This window comes from Schistocerca cancellata, chromosome 2 (assembly GCF_023864275.1).
Source record: "Schistocerca cancellata isolate TAMUIC-IGC-003103 chromosome 2, iqSchCanc2.1, whole genome shotgun sequence".
In the NCBI taxonomy this organism is placed as follows: Eukaryota; Metazoa; Arthropoda; class Insecta; order Orthoptera; family Acrididae; genus Schistocerca; species Schistocerca cancellata.
Window position 1 is genome coordinate 676,776,570 of NC_064627.1, and position 24,255 is coordinate 676,800,824.

At 42.0% G+C, this 24,255-nt stretch overlaps 1 protein-coding gene across 1 annotated transcript in view; it reads left to right on the forward strand.

Moving 5' to 3' along the window:
• Window positions 1–23,570, forward strand: part of LOC126157463 (retinal homeobox protein Rx) — a 95,823-nt gene extending 72,253 nt beyond the window's left edge. Inside the window, exons 7-9 of the mRNA XM_049916376.1 lie at window positions 2,344–2,614; window positions 20,027–20,067; window positions 20,116–23,570. Of these exons, the coding sequence (XP_049772333.1) occupies window positions 2,344–2,614; window positions 20,027–20,067; window positions 20,116–20,469 (666 nt within the window). The 3' untranslated portion in view covers window positions 20,470–23,570. The remainder of the gene's footprint in view (window positions 1–2,343; window positions 2,615–20,026; window positions 20,068–20,115) is intronic.
• Window positions 23,571–24,255: the final 685 nt, after the last annotated feature.

Sequence of the window (24,255 nt, forward strand, 5' to 3'; positions counted from 1 at the left end):
CGATCGCTGCGCCATCTATAAAGGTTTAACAATTCATCTGTTCGTGCGCACTGGGAAGACTAATTTTTTGTCCAGTAAGCTTAAAACGAAGACAAGGGTGACATAATTTTGCCTGAACTCTAACTTTACCATGACCCGTACCAAAACAATTTTAAAACGTTTCATTTTCAACTAAGTGTTGCTTTTCGACAGCTTAGTATATATAAAGATAATAAACTTGACTCGTAACAAAATACGAAAGTGAAAAAGAATTAGTTAGTTTTGCAGAATTAACTTACTTTCCTGAACTATTGTTGTTGTTGTTGTGGTCTTCAGTCCTGAGACTGGTTTGATGCAGCTCTCCATGCTCCTCTATCCTGTGCAAGCTTCTTCATCTCCCAGTATCTACTGCAGCCTACATCCTTCTGAATCTGCTTAGTGTATTCATCTCTTGGTCTCCCTCTACGATTTTTACCCTCCACGCTGCCCTCCAATGCTAAATTTGTGATTCCTTGATGCCTCAAAACATGTCCTACCAACCGATCCCTTCTTCTGGTCAAGTTGTGCCACAAACTCCTCTTCTCCCCAATTCTATTCAATATCTCCTCATTAGTTATGTGATCTACCCATCTAATATTCAGCATTCTTCTGTAGCATCACATTTCGAAAGCTTCTATTCTCTTCTTGTCTAAACTATTTATCGTCCATGCTTCACTTCCATACATGGCTACACTCCATACAAATACTTTCAGAAACGACTTCCTGACACTTAAATCTATACTCGATGTTAACAAATTTCTCTTCTTCAGAAACGCTTTCCTTGCTATTGCCAGCCTACATTTGATATCCTCTCTACTTCGACCATCATCAGTTATTTTGCTCCCCAAATAGCAAAACTCCTTTATTACTTTAAGTGTCTCATTTCCTATTCTAATTCCCTCAGCATCACCCGACTTATTTCGACTACATTCCATTATCCTCGTATTGCTTTGGTTGATGTTCATCTTATACCCTCCTTTCAACACACTGTCCATTCCGTTCAACTGCTCTCCCAAGTCCTTTGCTGTCTCTGACAGAATTACAATGTCATCGGCGAACCTCAAAGCTTTTATTTCTTCTCCATGGATTTTAATACCTACTCCGACCCTTTCTTTTGTTTCCTTTACTGCTTGCTCAATATACACATTGAATAGCATCGGGGAAAGGCTACAACCCTGTCTCACTCCCTCCTCAATCACTGCTTCCCTTTCATGTCCCTCGACTCTTATAACTGCCATCTGCTTTCTGTACAAATTGTAAATAGCCTTTCGCTCCCTGTATTTTACCCCTGCCACCTTCAGAATTTGAAAGAGAGTATTCCAGTCAACATTGTCGAAAACTTTCTCTAAGTCTACAAATGCTAGAAACGTAGGTCTGCCTTTTCTTAATCTTTCTTCTAAGATATGTCGTAGGGTCAGTATTGCCTCACATGTTCCAACATTTCTACGGAATCCAAACTGATCTTCCCCCAGGTCGGCTTCTACCAGTTTTTCCATTCGTCTGTACAGAATTCGCGTTAGTATTTTGCAGCTGTGACTTATTAAACTGATAGTTTGGTAATTTTCACATCTGTCAACACTTGCTTTCTTTGGGATTGGAATTATTATATTCTTCTTGAAGTCTGAGGGTATTTCGCCTGCTCACCAGATGGTAGAATTTTGTCAGGACTGGCTCTCCCAAGGCTGTCAGTAGTTCTAACGGAATGTTGTTGACTCCTGGGGCCTTGTTTCGACTTAGTTCTTTCAGTGCTCTGTCAAACTCTTCACGCAGTACCATATCTCCCATTTCATCTTTATCTACATCCTCTTCCGTTTCCATAATATTGTCCTCAAGTACATCGCCCTTGTATAGACCCTCTATATATTCTTCCCAGATTTCTGCTTTCCCTTCTTTGCTTAGATCTGGATTTCCATCTGAGCTCTTGATATTCATACAAGTGGTTCTCTTTTCTCCAAAAGTCTCTTTAATTTTCCTGTAGGCAGTATATATCTTACCCCTCGTGAGATAAGCCTCTGCATCCTTACATTTGTCCTCTAGCCATCCCTGCTTAGCCATTTTGCACTTCCTGTCGATCTCATTTTTGAGACGTTTGTATTCCTTTTTGCCTGCTTCACTTACTGCATTTCCTGAACTATAGGTGTACTTAAGTCCTTGATAGTAGCTCCTTTCATGCTATCTCGCGATGATAATGGAGAAGTTATCATGTATGGATTGCAGCGAAACGTGATTCATTCGTGTTGCTGTCATCATCAGAGGCCATTGTCCGTAGTAAAAATGTCGTTTTAGCGGACGTACGGACTGTAAGGGAGGGTGGTGTGCCCGCAGCTGGACGAGTCGGGTGCGGTGCTGGGCCAGCACCAGGACTACGACGACAGCCCGGGGGTGGCGCTGCGCCACCAGGACTACGTGGGCGGCGGCGGGGGGGGCGGCAGCCCGCGGCACGGCGACTACGACGGCTGCGGCTCGCCCGGCGCTGGCAACGGCAACGGCAGCGTGCTGCGCCAGCACCACGACTACGGCGCGCCGCCTCCGCCGCCCCCAGGGGCCGGCTCTCCTGCCTCCGTGCGCCAGCATCACGACTACGTCACAGCCACTAGTGAGTACCTGCACGACTTGACTCGACAGTCGAAATCCCGTTCTCAGCTGCCATTGCTGGGCGTAGACCTCCGGCAGACATCCTCATACCTTAGACCGTAGATGACACAGACCACGCATGTCTTTATTACACTGAAACCAACACCTCGATCAGCTGACTGGTGGCGGCATTCACTTCAAGGTGGCTCTTGAAATATCGTTCAGTTTATCTTAACTGTAGTATTTTCAGTAAAGATTTTTTTATTAGTGTTGGAATATTGTGCAGCGTTTTGTTGCAACGAAAGACATGTGAAAGGAAGTAATATTTCGCTCCACACGTAAAGTTGTTTCAAAAAAACAAACAAATTTGCAACCACATTTTTCCACTTTAAATCAGTGAATTTTCAGGCTGAAGATAGGGGCGATATCGTTACCAAGCACAGTCGTGGACAAAACGAGCGAGACCCCTCGCCTTTTCGTTATGCTGATCTGCACAGCTTTAAAGTCTGCTACACAGCATAACAGGCAAGGCGGCGAAGAGCTACCAACATACTATGCACAGACATGAAATTGACAAACTGCCAGGCACGTAAGTCTGAATTGCAAAGAAATCCTGTAGATCTAGTCATGTTGATGTAACAACGAAATTATGTTGTAATTGCGACATCTGAGTTACATTTGACTTGAACATCGAAGTTGTTTGCTATTTATTTATGTTTTGTACATTATTTTCAGCCATAGACAAACACCTAGGTGCGTTAAATTGATACTGAAATATAGAATCATGCATGGACCAATAACAATAAATTCTTAACTACTTGTTATGGTACTGCAGTATCTGCCAGCGTCTTCAGAAGTGGATATCGCATACGACGCTCCTAGAGTGTTTATAAGTAGATATTGCAGACGACTTCGAACAAAATTTGAATGTATCTTAGTAAAAGTTCCGTGATCAAACGATCTGAGTTGCTTGCGAATACAGTTTATCCTCACTAGACAGTATGTATTATCATTATACGTGAGGGGAAAAGGGTTTCGCCGGGTGCGGTAACCGAGGGGTTCTAGGCGCTTCAGTCACCAACATGCGGCTCCTTCAGTCGCATAGTTGGAATCCTACCTCGGGCATGGATGTGTGGGTTGTCCTTAGGTTTGGTAGGTTTAAGTAGTTCTAGGTCTAGGGGACTGATGACCTAAGGAGTTTGGTCGCATAGTTCTTAGAGCCATTTTTGACCTTCCGCGTAAATTTTATTTACATAAACGGTCGTATGTTTAGATTGCGTTGACATAGAAGCTCACTTTTTTACATCACCAAGGGATCGCATACTGTAGGAAGTGCGATACATTTTCGCGTATTATGTCTACCCGTACTCGAGGTAAACGGGTTTCAAGGGTTGGGTAGACAGATAGGCGGTCAAGAAAGTGAGACTAGTAGGGTTCCATTTTTACCGATTTGAATGACGAAATCCTAACAACAAAAATAGCTGCGACAGTTACTGAAGATTCCCCCTACTCATTACTCGAAATGTTCTAGTTGCAGTCGATACATCAGCATATTAATGGTAGCTACGCTTTCTATCCAAATCACGTTTACAGGAATGCAAATAAAATTGTCTATACATGTGGTAATTCAGATCCCAGTATTAATGCCACCGCGTCTTATAAGTGCGAGTATTCCCATTGCTAGCTTACCGAGCGAGGTGGCGCAGTGGTTAGCACACTGGACTCGCATTCGGAAGGACGACGGTTCAATCCCGTCTACAGCCATCCTGATTTAGGTTTTCCGTGATTTCCCTAAATCGTTTCAGGCAAATGCCGGGATGGTTCCTTTGCAAGAGCACGGCCGATTTCCTTCCCTAATCCGAGCTTGCGCTCCGTCTCTAATGACCTCGTTGTCGACGGGACGTTAAACAACACTAACCTAACCTAACCCCATTGCTAGCTAGCTTAAGAAACACTTCGGCTAATGAACGTTATCTGGCTGTGGCGAGTCTAATGGAGAATTCGAAACATTGTAGAATACGTTTGGCAGCTAGGTTGCCATTTATTTTCTGGGGTAGTGCAGAATTATCCTACTAAATTTACTAGCTAATGACAGTATTTTGTTATTTCGATAAACACCCCGAGTGATTGTCACATAAGCGGTGACAGGAACTGCAGATCATTTTGCCATTTTCATTGCGAAATTGCCGGCTTATTCATGTCTGGGGCAATAATAGAGGGCTGTTTGCCTGGGTTGTCTGCTCGTCACAAGTATTTATCTGCGATCGAATCCTCAGCCACCATATGTAGAATGTAGCACCATATACGAAACATTTTCATTCATGAGATGCATGTTACAAACTTCGACGAACTGCAGGAGCTCTCGAAAATGCGTTTTTTCTTTCAATTTTGTTTTTAAGATCCAAATCGTTGACGTATTATATAGCAAAGTGGGCTACTTAATCATTTGGATCTCTAGGAGCGAGTAATAACCACATTCTGCTTCTTATTCTTTGAAACTCTCAGAATCAATTTTTCGGGTGTTTTCATAGATGTATTAGTACAATGTGGTACTACACATTATTCCTAACTCATTTTCCGAAACGTAAAATCCAAAACACGATGTCAGTGTGAATGAGAATAAGATGACATGATGCAGCATTTACGACAATCTGCTGAATACGGTCAAATACGCTATCGTTATTATCCATGCATGGAAACATGCAGTCAGAGAAACTGTAAAAATTTTTATGCATTTCAGCTGAGAATCATGGAAATGGATATACTGCGCCTGATACTGTTAAGGAGGAGGCAAGAGCGATGATAGCGGGCACGTCAGCTCGATGGAATGCGGCGTCATGCGTTATGGCAACGTAAACGCAATTTTCGGTACTTGGAAGAATAGCGCGCCTGTGTCATCTGCTAGCCGCTTTGTGTTCGTGGCGCTGTACGCGCTGCGCATATGCGGATCTGCGGCCGCTTGCTTTTGATTGGCTTGCACGACACAAACCGACAACAGCGCTTCAGTTCTCTAGACCCGAACGGTGTCGCTTCCGAAATGCATACTGAAAAATATTGGGGCTCTAATTCGAGTACTAGACCGTTCGGTGCTCTTGAGTACCGAAACGAACGGCACAATGGCGGAAAGATACAGAATAGGCACCCAGGCCAGAGGGCATTCCCTGGATGATCTCGCCATTCTGGAAGGCACAATGCATCTGTGTTGATGCATTGTGCATCTATCCTTGGAGACCATGTCAGTCCCTACGTGGAGTTTGTTTTACGCCGCACAATGGCATCTACCAGCAGGACAATGCAACATATCACACAGCTCGCATGTACGTGCGTGGTTCGAGGAGCATTGAGATGAGTTTACCATACTGCCCTGGCTACCAGACTACCCGGATTTAAACACAGTCGAGAATCTGTGGGACCGCCTCGATCAGCCTGTTCGTGCCACTGGGGAATGTACCTTCCTTTTGGTAGTCCTCCTGGTTTCCTTCTTATTTTGGAGATCCAAATCAGGATCTCTTCTACCCATCCCAATTATTTTGTCTTGCCATATGCAAATCCCATCTCCATTTCAGTTTTGTGACAGCCACTATCACGTCCTCAAATCCAGTCTTTCCGCTCAACCATTTGCTTGTTTTTCTCTCCCTTATTGTTATACCAAACATGCATCTTTCCATTGCTAGTGCGGCAACCCAATGTTTGAACTTTTGGATGTTCACTGTCTATATTCCACTTCCCTAGATTTCCCACTTAAGAAACTGAAATATTTGCCATTTGATATTTTCAAATACTGTCATAGCTTAATCGTACCTTCTGCATTATATGTACGTAAACATCGGTAAATAGTTGTCAGTAACTCACTTCTTTATCATTGTGGGTCACGGATATTAGGCTGACATTTCGGATATGACAGTTCCTCCTCTGGTCTTTATTGCATGACTTAAATGTCTTCAAACATATTACGTTCTTAAACGTGCGACACTGCTGAAGAAACTCTTCTGGTATTACCTTCTCTGAATTATTACATCATGTTCTTTTTCGGATGCCCTGTAAACTATTCTACAGTGAATAGAGATGTTGTGTAAGGCCTGAAACTGCGTCCATTGAGCTTCGTGCAGCCAAATGAGAAACAGTTTGTGTAAACAACTAGTAAGATAGTCACATAAACAACCTAAGTTGCGTCAGATAGAATGTCATGCACTAGGCTATAAGCTGGATAATCGTTTTATATCATTCGAAGACATAACTCTCATTGTTTTACCCTATCTTCTTCACATTCTCCTCCTCCACCGTATATCAACCTGTGACAATAGTGTTTTATGAAACTAGTTTAATTATAAATTTGATAGATCTCTGTTTCTACTGAATTTACGGCTTCTCGTCGTGCTACTTTATTCACATGGTCAATTTCATCGAGTATTCTTATGAAGAATCAGCGTTTGACGTTTCTGCCTTTATTTTGCTTTATATCACTGACGATTTTAATACGTAACCTCAATTGCTGGTAAGCACGATGTATTGAATGAACTGCCGGCCACTATGGCCGAGCGGTTCTAGGCGCTTCAGTCCGGGACCGCGCTCCTGCTACAGTCGCAGATTCGAATCCTGCCTCGGGCATGGATGTGTGTGATATCCTTAGGTTAGTCAGGTTTAAGTAGTTCTAAGTCTAGGGGACTGATGACCTCAGGTAAGTCCCATAGTCCTTAGAGCCATTTGAACCATTTTTATTGAATGAACTAGTGCTTATCTGAAATACAGTAAGGGATTGCTCGTTCTCTGAGTTGTTGAAGTCACATGTGGCTATTTTTGTTATCCTTCGTAACTGTTCATATGTCACCTACCAGTGTTGTTGTTTACTGGATGAGATAGCTACAACTAAAACAGCTGTTGCTTTAGGTATTCTCGGGTCTTTCCGACGTCAGTAGTTCTTACAGATGCAGAATGAGTATTCAAGTTCGGTTTGGCATTAATTTGTATGAGTCGCGGTTTTTACAATTTCGCACAGACTTTTCATTTTTGATAGCAGGTGTCATCCGCTGACACAGGTATTTCAAGTAATACGCATTTTAGAATATTAATAGGCCCGAAGTATTTGTAGGAAATCAGCAACGTTGACTCAGAGAATTTAGAGCAGTTAGCTACAACTGTTTATGAAAATGAGAGATATTTTAACATCGCATATAAATTTAAGTTATAGGAAGTCTTCTATGAAAGTATTTGAATGGAGTAGAACCTTGTGCGAAAGTGAAACGTACACGTTAAACAGTACAGAAAAGAAGAGAATGTAAAATTTTTCGAAAGTGTTAGTTTGAATTTTAGAAGAATGCTAAAAATGAGATGGATTGATCAGTCATATAATGAAGTACTGCACAGAAAAGAAACTTATGGTACAACTGGACTAAAAGAAGAGATACGTTGATAAAACACATCCTGAGACGTCAAGGAAGTGTTAAATTGGTTGCGGAGAGAAGTGTCGGAGGGGATGGCCGGAGAGTAGGGGAAGGTGAGTGGCAGATGAAATTGCTAGAGTTAGAACATGGCTTCACTACACTAAGACCGTTCAAGTGGATTAGGTTATTATAGCTTTACAGATATGAAGATACTTATGCAGTATGTACCAGCGTGAAAAGCTACATCAAATCAGCATTAGGACTGAAGACCACAGAAAATGCCTACTTACCATGCTATAAAAAAAAAAATAAAAAAAAAAACATTTCATTCATTTCCAGGAAGCTTTTAGGTCAGTCCTTTGGAATGTAAATCGATTGAATTCCTGAAGGCAGTTGATGTTGTTACAGGTAACCGTAGCCTAAGGGAATTTGTTGAAGAAAAAAGGGGTGAGTGCTAAAGAGAGACATGCTGTAGCCTAGCAGCAAGGCTCCCGCACATCTTACCAGCTGTGGCCGTGACCCCTGTGCAAGAATGCGTTGTGCCCCTGCTTTCGCCGGATCTGGTTATGTCGCGTTTCTGCCAATTTCTCACCTCAAAGCTCACCTTGAAAATAAGTGTCTATGAAAGGAGAGAAGTGATTTTATGTGACATTCACATTACTACAAGGACTACTACAGCTCTATTTGTAGCCGGCCGAAGTGGCCGTGCGGTTAAAGGCGCTGCAGTCTGGAACCGCAAGACCGCTGCGGTCGCAGGTTCGAATCCTGCCTCGGGCATGGATGTTTGTGATGTCCTTAGGTTAGTTAGGTTTAACTAGTTCTAAGTTCTAGGGGACTAATGACCTCAGCAGTTGAGTCCCATAGTGCTCAGAGCCATTTGAACCATTTTTGCTCTATTTGTAGTAAAGCTAATACGTTACTACAAGGAAAAATTGGTCCCAATTTACTATAATCGACTTACTGCGTTTCAAAATGCTTACTTACAGAACACCCATAGAGAAATAGCAAAGCGCCAAAAATACGATGTAATTTTGTCAGTCATCCTACACATAAAATTATTTAATATCCCTGAAAATATAATGAGAATAAATGAAATATAACGAGGATCAAATAATGTGTTTACATAATAATTACAGTAACTGTTTCTCTGACAAAATGAGGAATTTACACCGACTTGAGATTGTCATGAATAGAGCAAACAAATAAGTTTTTAGGTACTCCCCGTTTGTCGGTTTCGATGAACTTCGCTCCTCGATTCTCACATCAAGGATAACCACTATAGCACTCCCTGACAACTTCACAACCAAGGATGTGCACCTTATGTACTACACAGTATGGAAGGTTTCTGCTCCTAGACCGAGCAGTCAATGTACGAGTACAAAGTAATGTATCAGTTACGGCAGTGAAAAATGCCATACTATTCCCTGATTTGCAGAACCACATTAAACTTATAGGTAAAGCAATACATCTTTCCTACGTGTCCATGATCACTTTACTTAGCACTGAAGTGGGGATAGTTGCGTACTATGAAGTCCATTTGATTGAGCATATCAAGATGAATAGATTACATGCTGCCCTGATTTTCACTGGCAATACCTGTGCTAGGCTAAATTGCTGAGGACAACGCAAAATGTGGATATACTGAAACGATTTACTCGGCAATAGCATTGAGAGATTACGTGAAGATGTGAATTCAGCTCCTAGAAGATAGTTACTTGCACAGCGGCGAGCCATTTATGGTTGCTGCCTTCTCAAGGGTAATGTGCAAAAACTAGAGACGCGCTCTGACTCGAGAGAGTAAGTTTTTAAGCGCTTAACGTACGTCGTCGCTACCGTCCAGAAGAAAGCCTAGAACTGGAAGTATGTCAGTTTCAGCTCAGATCCTTGCGTATGTAATAGGCTACTTTGTTATCAGCCTCCTACCAGATGAAGTAACAAACGATAGTTTTCCTGCGAAGACGTTACCAGTAAAACATCGAGAGGTAGTCTTCAGTGGACTTTCGAAATCAGTTAGTTGTGTGTCTCACTTGTCTCATACATCAGAAGTAATACGACTACGAAGAAATCACAGTTTTAGTAGGCTAAGAAAGTAGCAGCTGTGTACAACGACCTATGTGATTGCTAAGAATATACGCCTATAGAGTAATGTAACTGAGTCGCCAGTTTCGTCTCACAATCAGTGTTTTCGCATATGAGAGGTCACTGACGAAATTCTCCAAGAATGCTTATGTTACACCCGATCTTACTCCATTAGATTACTGTTGTGGAGTTGGCGTAAGAGCGAAGTCTAGAAGGGCTGTATGGACACAGAGGAGCAACTTCTCGTTCGTGGTTTATATGCTTGTGCTCAAGTAAAGGACCGCATGAATGAGCTCAGATCAGCAACAAAGCAGCCGCCTACAAGAGTTGCAAAAATGCATTGCAGTTGATGGTAGATAGTTTGAACATTTTCTGTGAGGAAATGTACACAATTAAACTAAACATTAAATTACAATGTTTCATTAACTATCACCTGCATTTATTCCGTTCCTATTTATTTTCATTAGCTTCCTCGGAGACTGTTAATTACAAGACATATGTTCATATGACTTTTTTTTATACAGAATCACTAATACTACCACCCCTCAACGCATGTACCTTCCCTACTGACCTCCTGACATCGACAGATAATTTGCTCTCCAAATGTCAGAATACCCCTATTACTTTCAGCGTCTCATTTATTAATCTAATTCTTTCAGCATCAGCTGATTTAATTCATATGCTTTCCATCACTTTTGTTTCTCTTTTATTAATGTTCATCTTTTAATCTCTTTCCAAGATACTGCCCATTTCGTTCAGCTGCTCTTCAAAGTCTTTTTCTGTCTCTGCCAAAATTAAAGTGTTGTCGGCAAACCTTGAAGTTTTATTTCTTCTCCCAGAACTTTCTCAGCCCAAAGTAATCTTTGGTTTTCTTTAATGCTTGGTTTATGTACAGATTGAATAAATAAGGGATAGGCTAAAATCCTGTCATACCCTCTTCTCAAATAAAGTGACTCTTTCATGTATATCGACTCTTACAACGGCAGTCTGGTTTCTGTTTCTGTTGCTTCCTGTATTTCATACCAGCTACCTACCGAGTTTCAAAGAGAGTGGTCCATTGAACATTGTCAAAAAATTTCTCTAAGTATACAAATGCTATGAATGGAGGTTCACCTTTCTTCATTGTGTGCTCTAAGACACGTCATAAGGCCAGCATTACCTCGCGTGTTTCTGCATTCCCTACAGTTTTCCATTCTTCCTTAAGTAATTCGTATCAATATTTTGCAAACATGACTTATTAAGTTGATGGTTCAGTAATAGTCACACCCGCCAACGCCTGTCTTCTTTGGAATTGAAATTATTACATTTTTCTTGAAGTCTGAGAGTATTTCATGTCTCATATTTCTTGCTTACCAGGTGGAATAGTTTTGTCATGGTTGGTGCTTCCATGGATCTCAATAATTTTAAGAGAACGCCGTCTACTGCTGATCCTTCTTTCGACTAAGGTCTTCCACTGCTCTGTCAAATTCGTCTCATTGTATCACATCTCTCATCTCATCTTCATATACCTCCTGTCCGCTTTCCATAATATTGATTAAGTTTCTTTCGTTTGCATAGCTATTCTGAAAATTTCTTACACATTCCAGCTTCACCTTCTTTAATTAGTACGGATTTGCCACCTGAACTCTTGATATTCAAGCATCTGCTTCTCTTTCTTTAAACGTTTCTTTTATTTTCCGGTAGGTGACGTATATCTTTCCCACGCTTCAACAGCTTTGCATTTTTCCTCTAGCCATTCTTGCTTTGCCATTCTGCACTTCTGTCACTCATTTTTTTAGACCTCTATGTTCATATTTGGATGCTCCATTTACTGGATTTTTAGATTTTCTCCTCCTGTCGATTTTATTCACTATCGCGTGTCTTATCCAAGGATTTGTACTGGGCCTTGTCTTTTGGCCAGTTTGATCCTCTGCTGCCTTCACTATTTCATTATCAAAGTTATCCATTCACTGTTTAAGCATAGTTTTCTAGCTAACTATTTCCATCTACTGCACCAGCTGTTTTTTTTTGTGTATATTCAAGCCCCCACCTTAATTTCCATTCTTTCTGTAATTTCTTCAGTTTTAATCTGCAGTTCATAACCAATAAATTATAGGCAGAGTCCACATGTACCACGGGGAATACTTTATAGTTCAAAATTTGTTTTTTAAATCCTTGAGTAACCCTAGTCTAACCCTCTGAAATCTCCAGGTCTCTTTCACGTATACAGCCTTCTTTCATGACTCCTAAACCAAGTATTAAAATACGCACTACCGGGAGCTTCCCGTTCCATTCTATTGTACCAGTTTATATTCACCTAGTTTTCGTCTCATCCTTTTCCTACAGTCGAGCTCCAGTCCCTTTCAGTATCAAATTTTCGTCCCCCTTAGCAATCTGAGTAATTTCTTTGTCTCATCATACGTTCGTTCAATCTTTTCATTGTCTTCGGAGGGGGATCACATATAAAATTGTACTACTGTGGTGGGTGCTGGCTTCATGTCTGTCTTGGATAAGGTAATGCATTCATCATGCTATTCGTAATACCGTTCCCGCATTCTTATTTTCTTATTCATGCATTACCTCTTCTTTATTTTGTGTTGATAAACTTGAACTAGCCTGCTGTTCACGTTGTTCTTGCCACCTCACTTCGCTAATTTCCGTTATATCTAACTTTCAATCGTCAATTTTACTTGAGAAGTTATCTATCCTGCCTAAGCGATTAGGGGATTTAACATTTTACACGCAAACGAGTAGAATGCCACGTTAGTTTCATATGACAATACCCTCCCGTGTAGTCCTTTTCCGGAGATCCGAATTGGTGACTCCTGAAAAGTTTATCTAATAGGACGCCATCATCATTAATACCTTACAATAGAGCTCCATGTGCTCGGTAAACGTAATGGTTGTAGTTTCCTCTTGCTTTCAGCCGTTCGCAGTAGTAATATAGCAAGGCCATGTTGTCTGATGTTGCAAGGCCAGACTAGTCAATTATTTTCCAGACTGTTGCCTCTAGAATTGTTGAAAATGCTCCTGTCCCTCTTCAGGAACGAAATATTGAACTGACCTCTTTACAGGTATCCTTCCGAAAAAAAAAATGGTTCAAATGGCTCTGAGCACTATGGGACTTAACATCTGTGGTCATCAGTCCCCTAGACTTGGAACTACTTAAACCGGCGATATCCTTCCGATATGACCTGCACCTACAGTAAAGCTATCGGTATCGTTGAGACAAGCAAGCCGCCCCAGCGGGCAAGGTCCATGTTTCATAGCGAGGAGATATATCCATTTAAAAGACAGACCACAATTATAATGATGAACTCAAATTTTTTCCACAGCGGAAAAGCGCTTAAAACTAAAGCTTGAATTCATTTCAAACAATTTCTTGTTTTTTGTGAGAGGATGCGTCTGTATACGTTTCTGATTGGGTAACAACTACCTAGGAAACCTGCGAGAAGACTGGGTGTAGTTGGAATGGAGTCACAGTTCTATCGCTCTGAAAAACAGCTGAACACATTCATCCGAGCAAAAACCACCGGCCGCACCCGACGGGAAACCGGCTGATTCTATAACGAAAGAGCAGAATAGCTTGTCTCTCTCTTCTACCAACAGTCTATCGTACGTCGCAGGAACAACGGGCCGTCCCAAAAAGGCGCTGATTGTTAACGAAAATCTGAAACGTGGCAGGGCAGATGCGAACTACTAACCTCTCTCACTGACGTCTATTTCCTGTACAACCATGGATGATGTTTTGTATTCGCGCATGATGATTTTCTTCTTGGACAGCGGAACCCAGACTAATAGTTTATCCGTAGTTTTCCGGAAAACATTTACTATAATCCGTTCAACATAAGAATAAACCTGATGTAAACATTGCATTATGTATTCTTTCGCGTTTGCTGGAACCTCATTGGATTTCCGTTTCACGTGGAACTGCAGCCAAACTGTCTCGAGTACTGTCAAGTACGATAATAAGGGTACGTTTTGTGCTCTGTTTTACTCGCACATCGACTTAGCGATAATACGGAACAGCTTTACCGGCGCAGTTAACTTGGACAACACTGGCCTTACAGCTGGTACAGCTGAACTGACGTGGCCAGGTGCAGTTCACATGTAAAAAGAGACGAGCGGAGGAGCAATACAGTTTCGAATGTTATTTAATTCTTAAGCAGAATGGAATAATACACTGCAAATCTACCACAATTCGCTCCTTAGACGACTAGACGAAAACCGCGACACGTTATCGTTTTTAGCTAACGTACTATTATAATAAAAAACAAGAATGATTAAAATACCTGACTTAACCACAGGGTAATTTTTCTGCTTAAGCTGTGTGTAACGTAAGAGAGTATTGAAGGATTTCACTGTGTAGTTAAATATTGAAGCCACTTATAGTCAGCCGCTTTTAGTCAGTCGTCTGGTAATCTCTTAGCTCCTTCCTTACCCGAAACAGAGAAATACGTTTCAGTTCTGGAAGTGTCACATGATACGTTGTTAACGAGCCTATAACAACAGAGTCTACGAAGCCAACCAGACGCAGCATTTTCTCTTCTTCTACGACGAGCCTTTCTGTAACCCTCCGGCGTTCGGCAGTGATGTGTGAAAAATCTGCGAGCGTTAGTTCCAGTACATCTGGCAGCTTAACAGTCTTGTTACTTCTCGGTCCTAATCCCGCAGCCTGGCTCCAGATCAGTTCTGTTGGGTTCATATTGTAATGGTACAGTAGCAGATGTAAAAATGCAGCGTTTGTACGATGTGTTCGATGCTGTGAAAATGATTGTTTCTCATGTTTCTACGATACCTATCTACCTCTGTGGTATATACGGTGGGTATAGTCCACATAAAGGGGATTTGGTTTTTCGTTTTTGCTTTAAAAATTAAACTGTTATGTTTTCTTAATTTCAACAACTTTTATGAACAGTCTTTCATAAAACATCGATAATTAAGAATTTTTATTGGAAATGGAGACAGGAATTTCGCGTCGAATATTTAATTAGAAACAAGAAGTCGTGCATTATTCATAAAAAAATGATGATGAGTTTTATAATTACGAGATGTAGGTGTTTCAAACTGAACGAGAAAAAAAAATTACACGGTGGTGTTTTGAACCATATGATGATGAAGTTTTATAATTACGAGATGTAGGTATTTCAAACTGAACGAGAAAAAAAATTACGTGGTGGAGTTTTGAACCACAGCAATCAACCGCATTTGGTTCCCATTCCATTACGCTACCGACTACTTCCGGTTTGAGATCGTTTATCAACTGCAGTATATACAACAATGGGAAAACTTCAAAGCCGATTATCTTCGTAAATTGATAAAAAACATTAAGAACAGCCTATTTCTCGGCACTTTTTAACCGTGTTCCATTAGTATGGACCAAAACAAGAAATACTACCTAGTAAACTTGGACTGTGAAGTGTATAGCTTAAGAGCTATGTGCAATTGTTCACTAGAAGAGATATGTTTCACAGTAGCAAATATGGACAAGTACTCATAGTTCTTAAGGTACGCACTTCAGAATCCACGCTTACTACATAATTTTTTCTTGTTTTGGTCCATACTATTTCCTCCTAAAATAATGGAAAACAAAGAGCATACAGTAGAAGAGATTTGTTTCGCAGTATCTAAGATGAAGAAATGCTCATAGTTCTTAAGGTAAGCATTTTAAGGCCCATGTTTACTAGACGTTTTTGCGTCGAATAATCGTTCCTTTCAGATCCCTGAACACTGACGATTCCTCCTGGGACACTCTGTGTGCGTACATACCGGGTGTTCACCCTAAGAGTCGTCAGACGCATTTTCTCTTACGTTTCGGCAGATATCTGAAATTTCGTTTTTTCAATGAGTAGCTGGAGTCAGCACAAACAAATACTGCATGTGGCGTCTTTCATTCGACACCTAGTGCCGGCGGAAAGCGTTCGTTTATTCCCCGTCACAAAAAAGTGATTTTTAAAGCAGAATCTTAAGTGCCAAGTCGATAGGGTGATCCTAAGTTAGTCTATTGGCAAGTTTGTTTTATTTATATGTATTAACAGGGACAGTGCACGAAGAATAAACAGGTCACCAGCAGCGACTGAGCAGCGCTGCTGCATCGCGGAAGCGTGCCAGAGCGGTGCTATCGCTGGTGCAGCACTGATTATTCTTCGTGTTTTGTTGTCACTGTTAATATATATCGATGAAACAAATACCGTACTAGGCTAGTTTGGCTTCCAGTCTATCGAATGGGCTTTAAAAACAATTTTGTTTGTAATGGAAAACAAACCGATACACTCTGTCGGCGCTGTGCGTCGCATCAAAGACGTGACAAGCAGTTTTTATTTTGGCTGACTCCAACTACACATTGCAAATATCTGCCGAAACACCAGATAAAATGCGCCTGACGACTCTTAGGAGAGACACCATATATATAGAAAAGAATGATCAGAATGGGACGGAAATCGATAGATGTGGGGTGCATGTGAAGACAAACGAATTACTACAATTCAAGGAAAATTGGATGATTTATTCAAGAGAAAGAGCTTCACAAATTGAGCAAGTCAATAATGTGTTGGTGTAACTCTGGCCCTTATGCAAGCAGTTTCTCAGTTTGGCATTGATTGACAGAGTTGTTGGATGTCATCCTGAGGAATATCGTCCCGAAGTCTATCCAATTGGCACGTTAGATCGTCAAAATCCCGAGATGGTTGGAGGGCACTGTCCATAATGCTCCGAATGTTCTCAATTGGGGAGAGACCTGGCGACCTTGCTGGCCAAGGTCCAAGGTAGCGTTTGGCAAGCACGAAGAGAAGTAGCAGAAACTCTCGCCATGTGCGTGTGGACATTATCTTGTTGAAATGTAAGCCCAGGATCGCTTGACTTGAAGGGAAACAAACCGGGGAGTAGAATGTCGACGTACCGCTGTGCTGTAATGGTGCAGCGGCTGACAAGACAACCAAGGGAGTCTTGCTATGAAATGAAATGCACCCTAGACCATCACTCTTGTTTCTTGGGCCATATCATGGGCGACAATCAAGTTTATATCCCACCGCTGTCAAAGTCGAGAGTTTCTACTGTGTCTCTTCGTGCTTGTCAAACCTTACCTTGGCCAGCAAGGACGCCAGACCTCTCCCCAGTTGAGAACGCTTAGAGCACTACGAGCAGGACCCTCCAAGCATCTTGGGATTTTGACGATCTGACGCGCCAATTGGACACAATTTGGGAAGATATTCCTCAGGCTGACATCCAACAACTCTACCAATCAGTGCCAAGCCAAATAACTGCTTGCATAATGGCCAGAGGTGGACCAACGTGTTACTGACTTGCTCAATACACGAAGCCCTTTCTCTAGAATAAATCATCCAATTTTTTTGAAATTGTAATAATTTGATCGTCTGTGCATGTACATCACATATACGGATTTCTGTCCCATTAGGATAATGTCTTCTTGTTGAGTGCTTTCTTTTGTCTTAGAACATAGCATTAAAAATTACCACTGTAAAAATTCGTGTTTTATCTGAAAACATTTGCAATACTTCTTATACAGTACGTATGGAAGTACAAACATTTATGGTGAGTTTTTGAACAGTGTTTTTGAAAAATGTTGTCCTTCAAAAAATATTGCTTGATTGTGAACCCAGAATAATAATTTATTTGGCTATTAGATACTGTGACTATATAGGAAGTGGATGGTTGTAGATTGGAATCGATCCCTGAGAATAATGAGTAAAAAGCTTACCAGACTGAAAACAAGATGTAAAATGTTCAGATGAAACAAGGAAGGAAATTATTTACAAATTAAATTACTGATGAATGTGTAAATCATATTAAACTGACTGTAATTGCCATCACAAGACTAAATTACAACGTGTTCACTGTAAGTTGGCCTTTAGCTAGAGGGGATTACGCGGAGCGGAGGAAGCGAACCCTGCCCCCACACAGGCCGCCACGAGTGACGAGCCGTGTGCTGGGGAGAGCCGTGCGGAGGGGGGTGGGGTTCGTGAACAAGCCATGCCTGTCTCCTGAAGTGCAGGCACCTCATACTCAGCTTTATACTTCAGAGAAAGCAGAAGTCACGCATGGAGATAAAGACTGCTTAAATTTTGTTGATAATCTAAACTGAAATCATCTTGTGTATCGACAAGTTTTATAAACATCTTAACTGTAACAATTACCGCAAGGAAATTAAATAGTACGAAAAAGAGAGCTACAGCACCGTAACATGGCAGACAACAATTGCTACTTCACACAGTACAGCAGCAAGTTACGAAGATAGTCCCAAAGGCATCATTAGATTGTAAAATGATCGAGAGCTCGAGAATTTGACTGAGTCGTAATAACGATCGTTTATTTCCTTATGAGTTGCTCTAGAAGATATTGCAATCCGTGTTTCAGTTACTACACTGACGATGCTAAGACATGTCACGGGGACAGTACCAACGGAAGTCGTCAGACCACAAGACATCTAAAGGTCAAGCGGAGTCCGAGATTTCCCCAAGTTGTGACGTAGACTGTCCGAGTCCAAGCACGGTACTAGCTCGGTACGCCATCTTCAGAACCACCACAAACCGAAAGAGTACTTTCCTTCCTTGGCCCATAAGCACATTATATACGTGTATGGATATGGTGTCTGTTCTTTCGACTACAGGGACTATCCCGCGCACGCCTCCCGCGAGACCCACATTCTCACCATATATGTCCACACACTACATTCGTAGTGTCCCCACCCAACATACTCATTACTCATGGATGACATTCTTACCAATTCCCGTCTTTCGGAAAGAACAGACGCCATTCCATATAAGTATATAGTTCTGGCAATACCATGACCTTCCTCTTCTGTGCGGATGCACACATATTACCCGAATTATTAAAGGAATTGGTAAGAATGTCTTCCACGAGTAATGAGTATGTTGGGTAGGGACACTACAAATGTAGTGTGTGGACGTATACGGTGAGAATGTGGGCCTCGAGGGAGGCGTGCGCGGGATAGTCCCTGCAGTCGCACTGTCCTCTGTGCCCTTGATGGCTCCGATGGATAGAGCGTCTGGCATTGTAAGCAGGAGATCCTGGGTTCGAGTCCCGGTCGGAGCACACATTTTCACCTGTCCCCGTTGATATATATCAACGCCCGTCAGCAGCTGAAGGTATTAATATATAATTCTAATAAGCTCATTATAGGCCGGCCGAGGTGGCCGAGCGGTTCTAGGCGCTACAGTTTGGAACCGCGCGACCGCTACGGTCGCAGGTTCGAATCTTGCCTCGGGCATGGATGTGTGTGATATCCTTAGGTTAGTTAGGTTTAGTAGTTCTAAGTTGTAGGGGACTGATGACCTTAGAAGTAAAGTCCCATAGTGCTCAGAGCCATTTGACCCATTAAGCACATTATGTCCATGTGGTCACAGGTTGACAAAACGTTGTTGAGCATTTACTCCAGATGAAACTTCCTGGCAGATTAAAACTGTGTGCCCGACCGAGACTCGAACTCGGGACCTTTGCCTTTCGCGGGCAAGTGCTCTACCATCTGAGCTACCGAAGCACGACTCACGCCCGGTCCTCACAGCTTTACTTCTACCAGTATCTCTTCTGCCAGAGCACTTGCCCGCGAAAGGCAAAGGTCCCGAGTTCGAGTCTCGGTCGGGCACACAGTTTTAATCTGCCAGGAAGTTTCATATCAGCGCACACTCCGCCGCAGAGTGAAAATCTCATTCTGGATTTACTCCAGATGTACGACAGCAGTCCACGACAACTAGCGTTATATGGGTTGTACGATACATGGGTCAAAGAATGAAAGTACTCTTTCCGTTTATGGTGGACCTGAAAGTGGCGTAAGTGTTGCGCCGAAACTAGTCGTTTGAAATTAATTTCTTTGATGATACGACTCTGGTGTTTCGTTTTCTTTACTTTATATCATCGTCCAGTGTCCTACATCTACGAGAACGAAGGACTTACACAAGTTGAACGAGCATTCTTATTCAGTTTTATGTCGACCGCAGTTGACCTCTTGGTGTTGGCAGGCGCGGGCTCCCCGGGCGGCGGGCTGCGGCAGCACGGCGACTACGTGGGCGGCGGGGGCGGCGCGTCGCCGCTGCGCGCGCACCACGAGTACGGCGGCGGCTCGCCCGGCGGGCTGCGCCACCAGCAGCCGCAGCACCACGAGTACGCTGACGGCGGCAGCCCGATGCGCGAGTACCAGACCATGGTGGCCGCGCCGCACCACCACATGACCATCGACGGCGCCAAGGGCATCGACTACATCGACGTGGAGGACATGAGCCCGCAGAAGTACCAGGAAGAGCTGCTGGCCCACGAGAAGCGCGCCGCCGACGCGGGCTACATCCTCACCGCCGCCCCCGCCAACGGCAACGGCGGCGGCAACGGGGGGCCCGCCGGCCGCAAGGACGGCGTCTCAGTCAAGACGGAGCAGACCTACGTCACGCTGCCGCCTTTCCTCGGATGACTCCGGGCCAACATCAGTGCTGGCCACTCCATAGAGGACATCGTCTTCGTGTAGGGAACGGTAGCGACCGGCCTGGGAAGCGCCGGCAAACACACGACAGCTAACTGCGAGCCTGCCCGACGTTGCGTACAGTACATTCTGCTTTGAGAGCTATGTAGTCGTATCGAGTGCCAAAGGCTAATTTAAGCACATTAATGGTACTAGGAACAAGCGAACCGACAATACCGCAACTGCAAATGATCACACTTTATTGCTTGATCACTCATAAAGTAAGTGCAGTATCGCTGGTTACACAAAAGGCGAGCCCTTCACAAGCGTTAAAATTTTTGCTCACGGTGTGTTACAGTAAGCAGATCAGTCTGCAAAGGCCGACGAACAGAAGGCTGGACAGATCGATGAAATCCAGGTTCCATTCCTTCTTATAATTTACGTCTTCTTTTCCTATGGTGCCGACTTAATCAATCAGTTTACGCCGCTATCACAAACAGTACTTGATGAGCCCTGATATCGTGTTGTCTGAGTGGAAACGAACATTCTATTGCAAGCAGGACTAATTACGTTACCATACATACTTCTACAACACAACGATAAGACGAACATCCAAGCATTTTAAATACAGCCTTGAGGATCTTAATATTTTGCCAGGCATTAGTAATTTTCTACGCCTAGTGTAAATTGTTCTATGATGGTTTGATAACGGTTACTGTAGCCAAGCAGTGTGGCTTTATCGCAGCTGTAAGCACACTTGACCTTCTGGAGTCTGTGTTGCGATCGCTCCATTCTCTTCACCGCTTTTCACGAAGATTTCTATCCAGTTAAGATTTTAGTAATAATTCTGATTCCTTACACCATCTCTATACTTTTCCCCGTCGGGCCTGGTGATCTAGTCGTGCAGCGTATGCCCAGCTTTTACATCTCAATGATGTGAGGATTCGCCAGAAAAGACACATGGCTCGTATTCGACGTTACACCGTAGGTCCTCTTTCCCCGGAAGGGTTACTGTGAACACACAAGTCGCTGAAATGGCGTCCAATTGAAAAATTTGCATCAGGCCGTTGAGCCACATGAAATTATTTCTTTAGGTTCTCCAGTGCTTTTAACAACATTAACTGCTGATACTGTGGTGAATCTCTGTGATAGCAGGAAATTTATTACGAACGGCCTTCGTGGGAAAGATGGCACGTCACCTTGATTCCAATTAAACAATATTTCCGTATTATGTTCATCAGTAATATGCACCTTCTTCTCCACTCATTCTGGCGAGTAAATAATAACGCTGGAAAAGACAAAAGCGGACAGGTCTGAAGGTGCAGCAAATAAGTGAAGTTGCTATTGCAACGAGGCCATTCCCCTACTCACCCTTGAGATTTTCACCCAGCGATGTGGCGCAGTGGTAGCACACTGGACTCGCATTCGGGTGGACGATGGTTCAATCCCGTCTGCAGCCATCCTGATTTAGGTTTTCCGTGATTTCCCTAAAATCGTATCAGGCAAATGCCGGGATGGTTCCTTTGAAAGGGCACGGCCGATTTCCTTCCCAATCCTTCCCTAACCCGAGCTTGCGCTCCGTCTCTGATGACCTCGTTGTCGACGAGACGTTAAACACTAACCTAACCTAACCTTGAGATTTTCAGTTTAGCTGCAGGCTCCATACCTGTTCTTCAAATGGAGAATTACTTCCAGCCTTCACAATAGTCAGCTGTATTCGGGATTTTCTAAATACAGGCTATAGGACCTATCCAACGCTTCGAGAGACTCCAACCTGTTTGCAGGATTTTAACTTTTCTTACTACCAGTCGAGTCGAAAAGATCACATTTCAAATGTAAACGACAATGTTAACACTGCAGATTGTCACTGTGTTACTTTGCATAAGTCACCTGCAGGGGCCATATGGCTTATCAGTTCCCAATCGCTGTAAACGCATGCCTCGTTAGCATAATGCGAACAGACAGAAACTATAATTTCTTGATACCTGTTTGTACCAATTTAAAAACTAATGACGACTCCAGTACCATTAATGATGCCTTGTTAACACATTTATATGAAAACAAAAGTAAATAACCTATTTTTATATCCTTTTTACAGCAAAAATTCTAGGAAAGTCTACTAACGCTACAAAAATCCTTAAAAAAGAAAAGCCTTCCCGAAATATATGGCAAACAGTCCAGTTTAACAGCTTTGCTCAGTGATGTTCTCATTGAACACAAAAACGCAGGCAAGACTTTGCTACTGTGTTAACGTCCAGCGCTGATGTGAAGTTATGTTTGAATCTCTTGTGTCACTACAGAAACTATTCTCCATGAAGAATGTGTAACGTTTGCTCCTTTTTATGAATGGACGAAATAAAAATTGAAAGAGTATTAGCTTAGTTTTAGTTATACAGCACCAACCGCTGAGTTTTAGTGCTTCGAGGAACTGAAATATCGAATTCTTCATCTTCTAGACAACGAATTTTCTAACGCGCAGTGCCACAAATAATGTTTTGTGTTCGATGTACATGTGTAACATTAATTATAAGTCATTTCTCAATTAAGTATGTAATTCATGAAGTAAGTTCGCTCTTCCTTATTGTTTGCATTTAAGTAACAATGGAACTCAGCCATAGAATTCCAAATTTACATGTGCCAAAGTCTTTTTTCGTAATTCTGGATTGTCGGGCCTAAAATTAATAGAAGTAGATGTCTTGAGATGTAATTGTACAGTAAATAACTTAAACGGTCTTGGAAGGCTGTATCAACTGCTAATAGGGCAGAAAATGCATTCATGTGCCTTTACAATTTACAGTATCCATCACTGAGTGTTGGTGAACTGCACATGTGTATAATTTTAGGCTGCCTGAGAGGGATCAATAAAATAATTAATGGTTGAAATATGTAATATAAAGCGCTGTTTTAGAGAGAAAGATTAAGTGGACAAACTTTTAGGTGTAACGAGAAGACATTGAAGGTGATAATATTTCTTATTTGCAAATGTACGAGTTGTTTTCTCGATGAAATATGACAAATGAAAATTAATATTTTACTTTACTTAATTTCTCCTGTTGTAAATTAGTGTGACAAAATATTTTGAAATTAATAAAAAGCATTATATGTAAACATACGTCAACTGTTTGTGAAATGCATAGACAACAAGAAAAGTTACCTCTTCATTAGGGACACTACAGTTCTAATTTGCACCAGAAATCAGCGATTATAACTCACTAGTTAATATATTTTCCATTTAGAATTCCATAATTTTGTAAATTTTTGTAGTTTGAACTTCAGCTGTGAAGCACCCAAACGTCAGTGAATTTCAAAAAACGAAATGTCTTATCATTTTTAAGTGAATGGTATTGTACAAACGTACTTTTGCACCTAGCAGAAAAACAGTAATGAATATTTAATTCTGTTACTTACCAATTTCAGGCCATTGAATGACGTTTTATGCAGCTTATACTAATATTACCCTATCCTGTGTATTATATCAGCGAACAGTTATTCAGTTTTCAACCTTACGACAAAATAATTAACTTTGAAACGGACAGTAGTACATCAGTAACGCGAGGAAATAATTACATTTCTGTACTTTCCATGCGGAGTAGAGCTCTGTTTGAGATCTGACCCATTGTTTGAAATAACGACACGTCTTCAAGGAAGTAATGAATTGAACTTGAAACCAAGCATTAGTCTCCAGCTGATTTGATAACGCCTGAAATTTATGCTGCAGTAAAATCGCTCCACCAAGTGCTAAATATCTAGCGTCAATGCCGTATCCTCAATGAATATGTTATTCGCCCGGAAACTCTC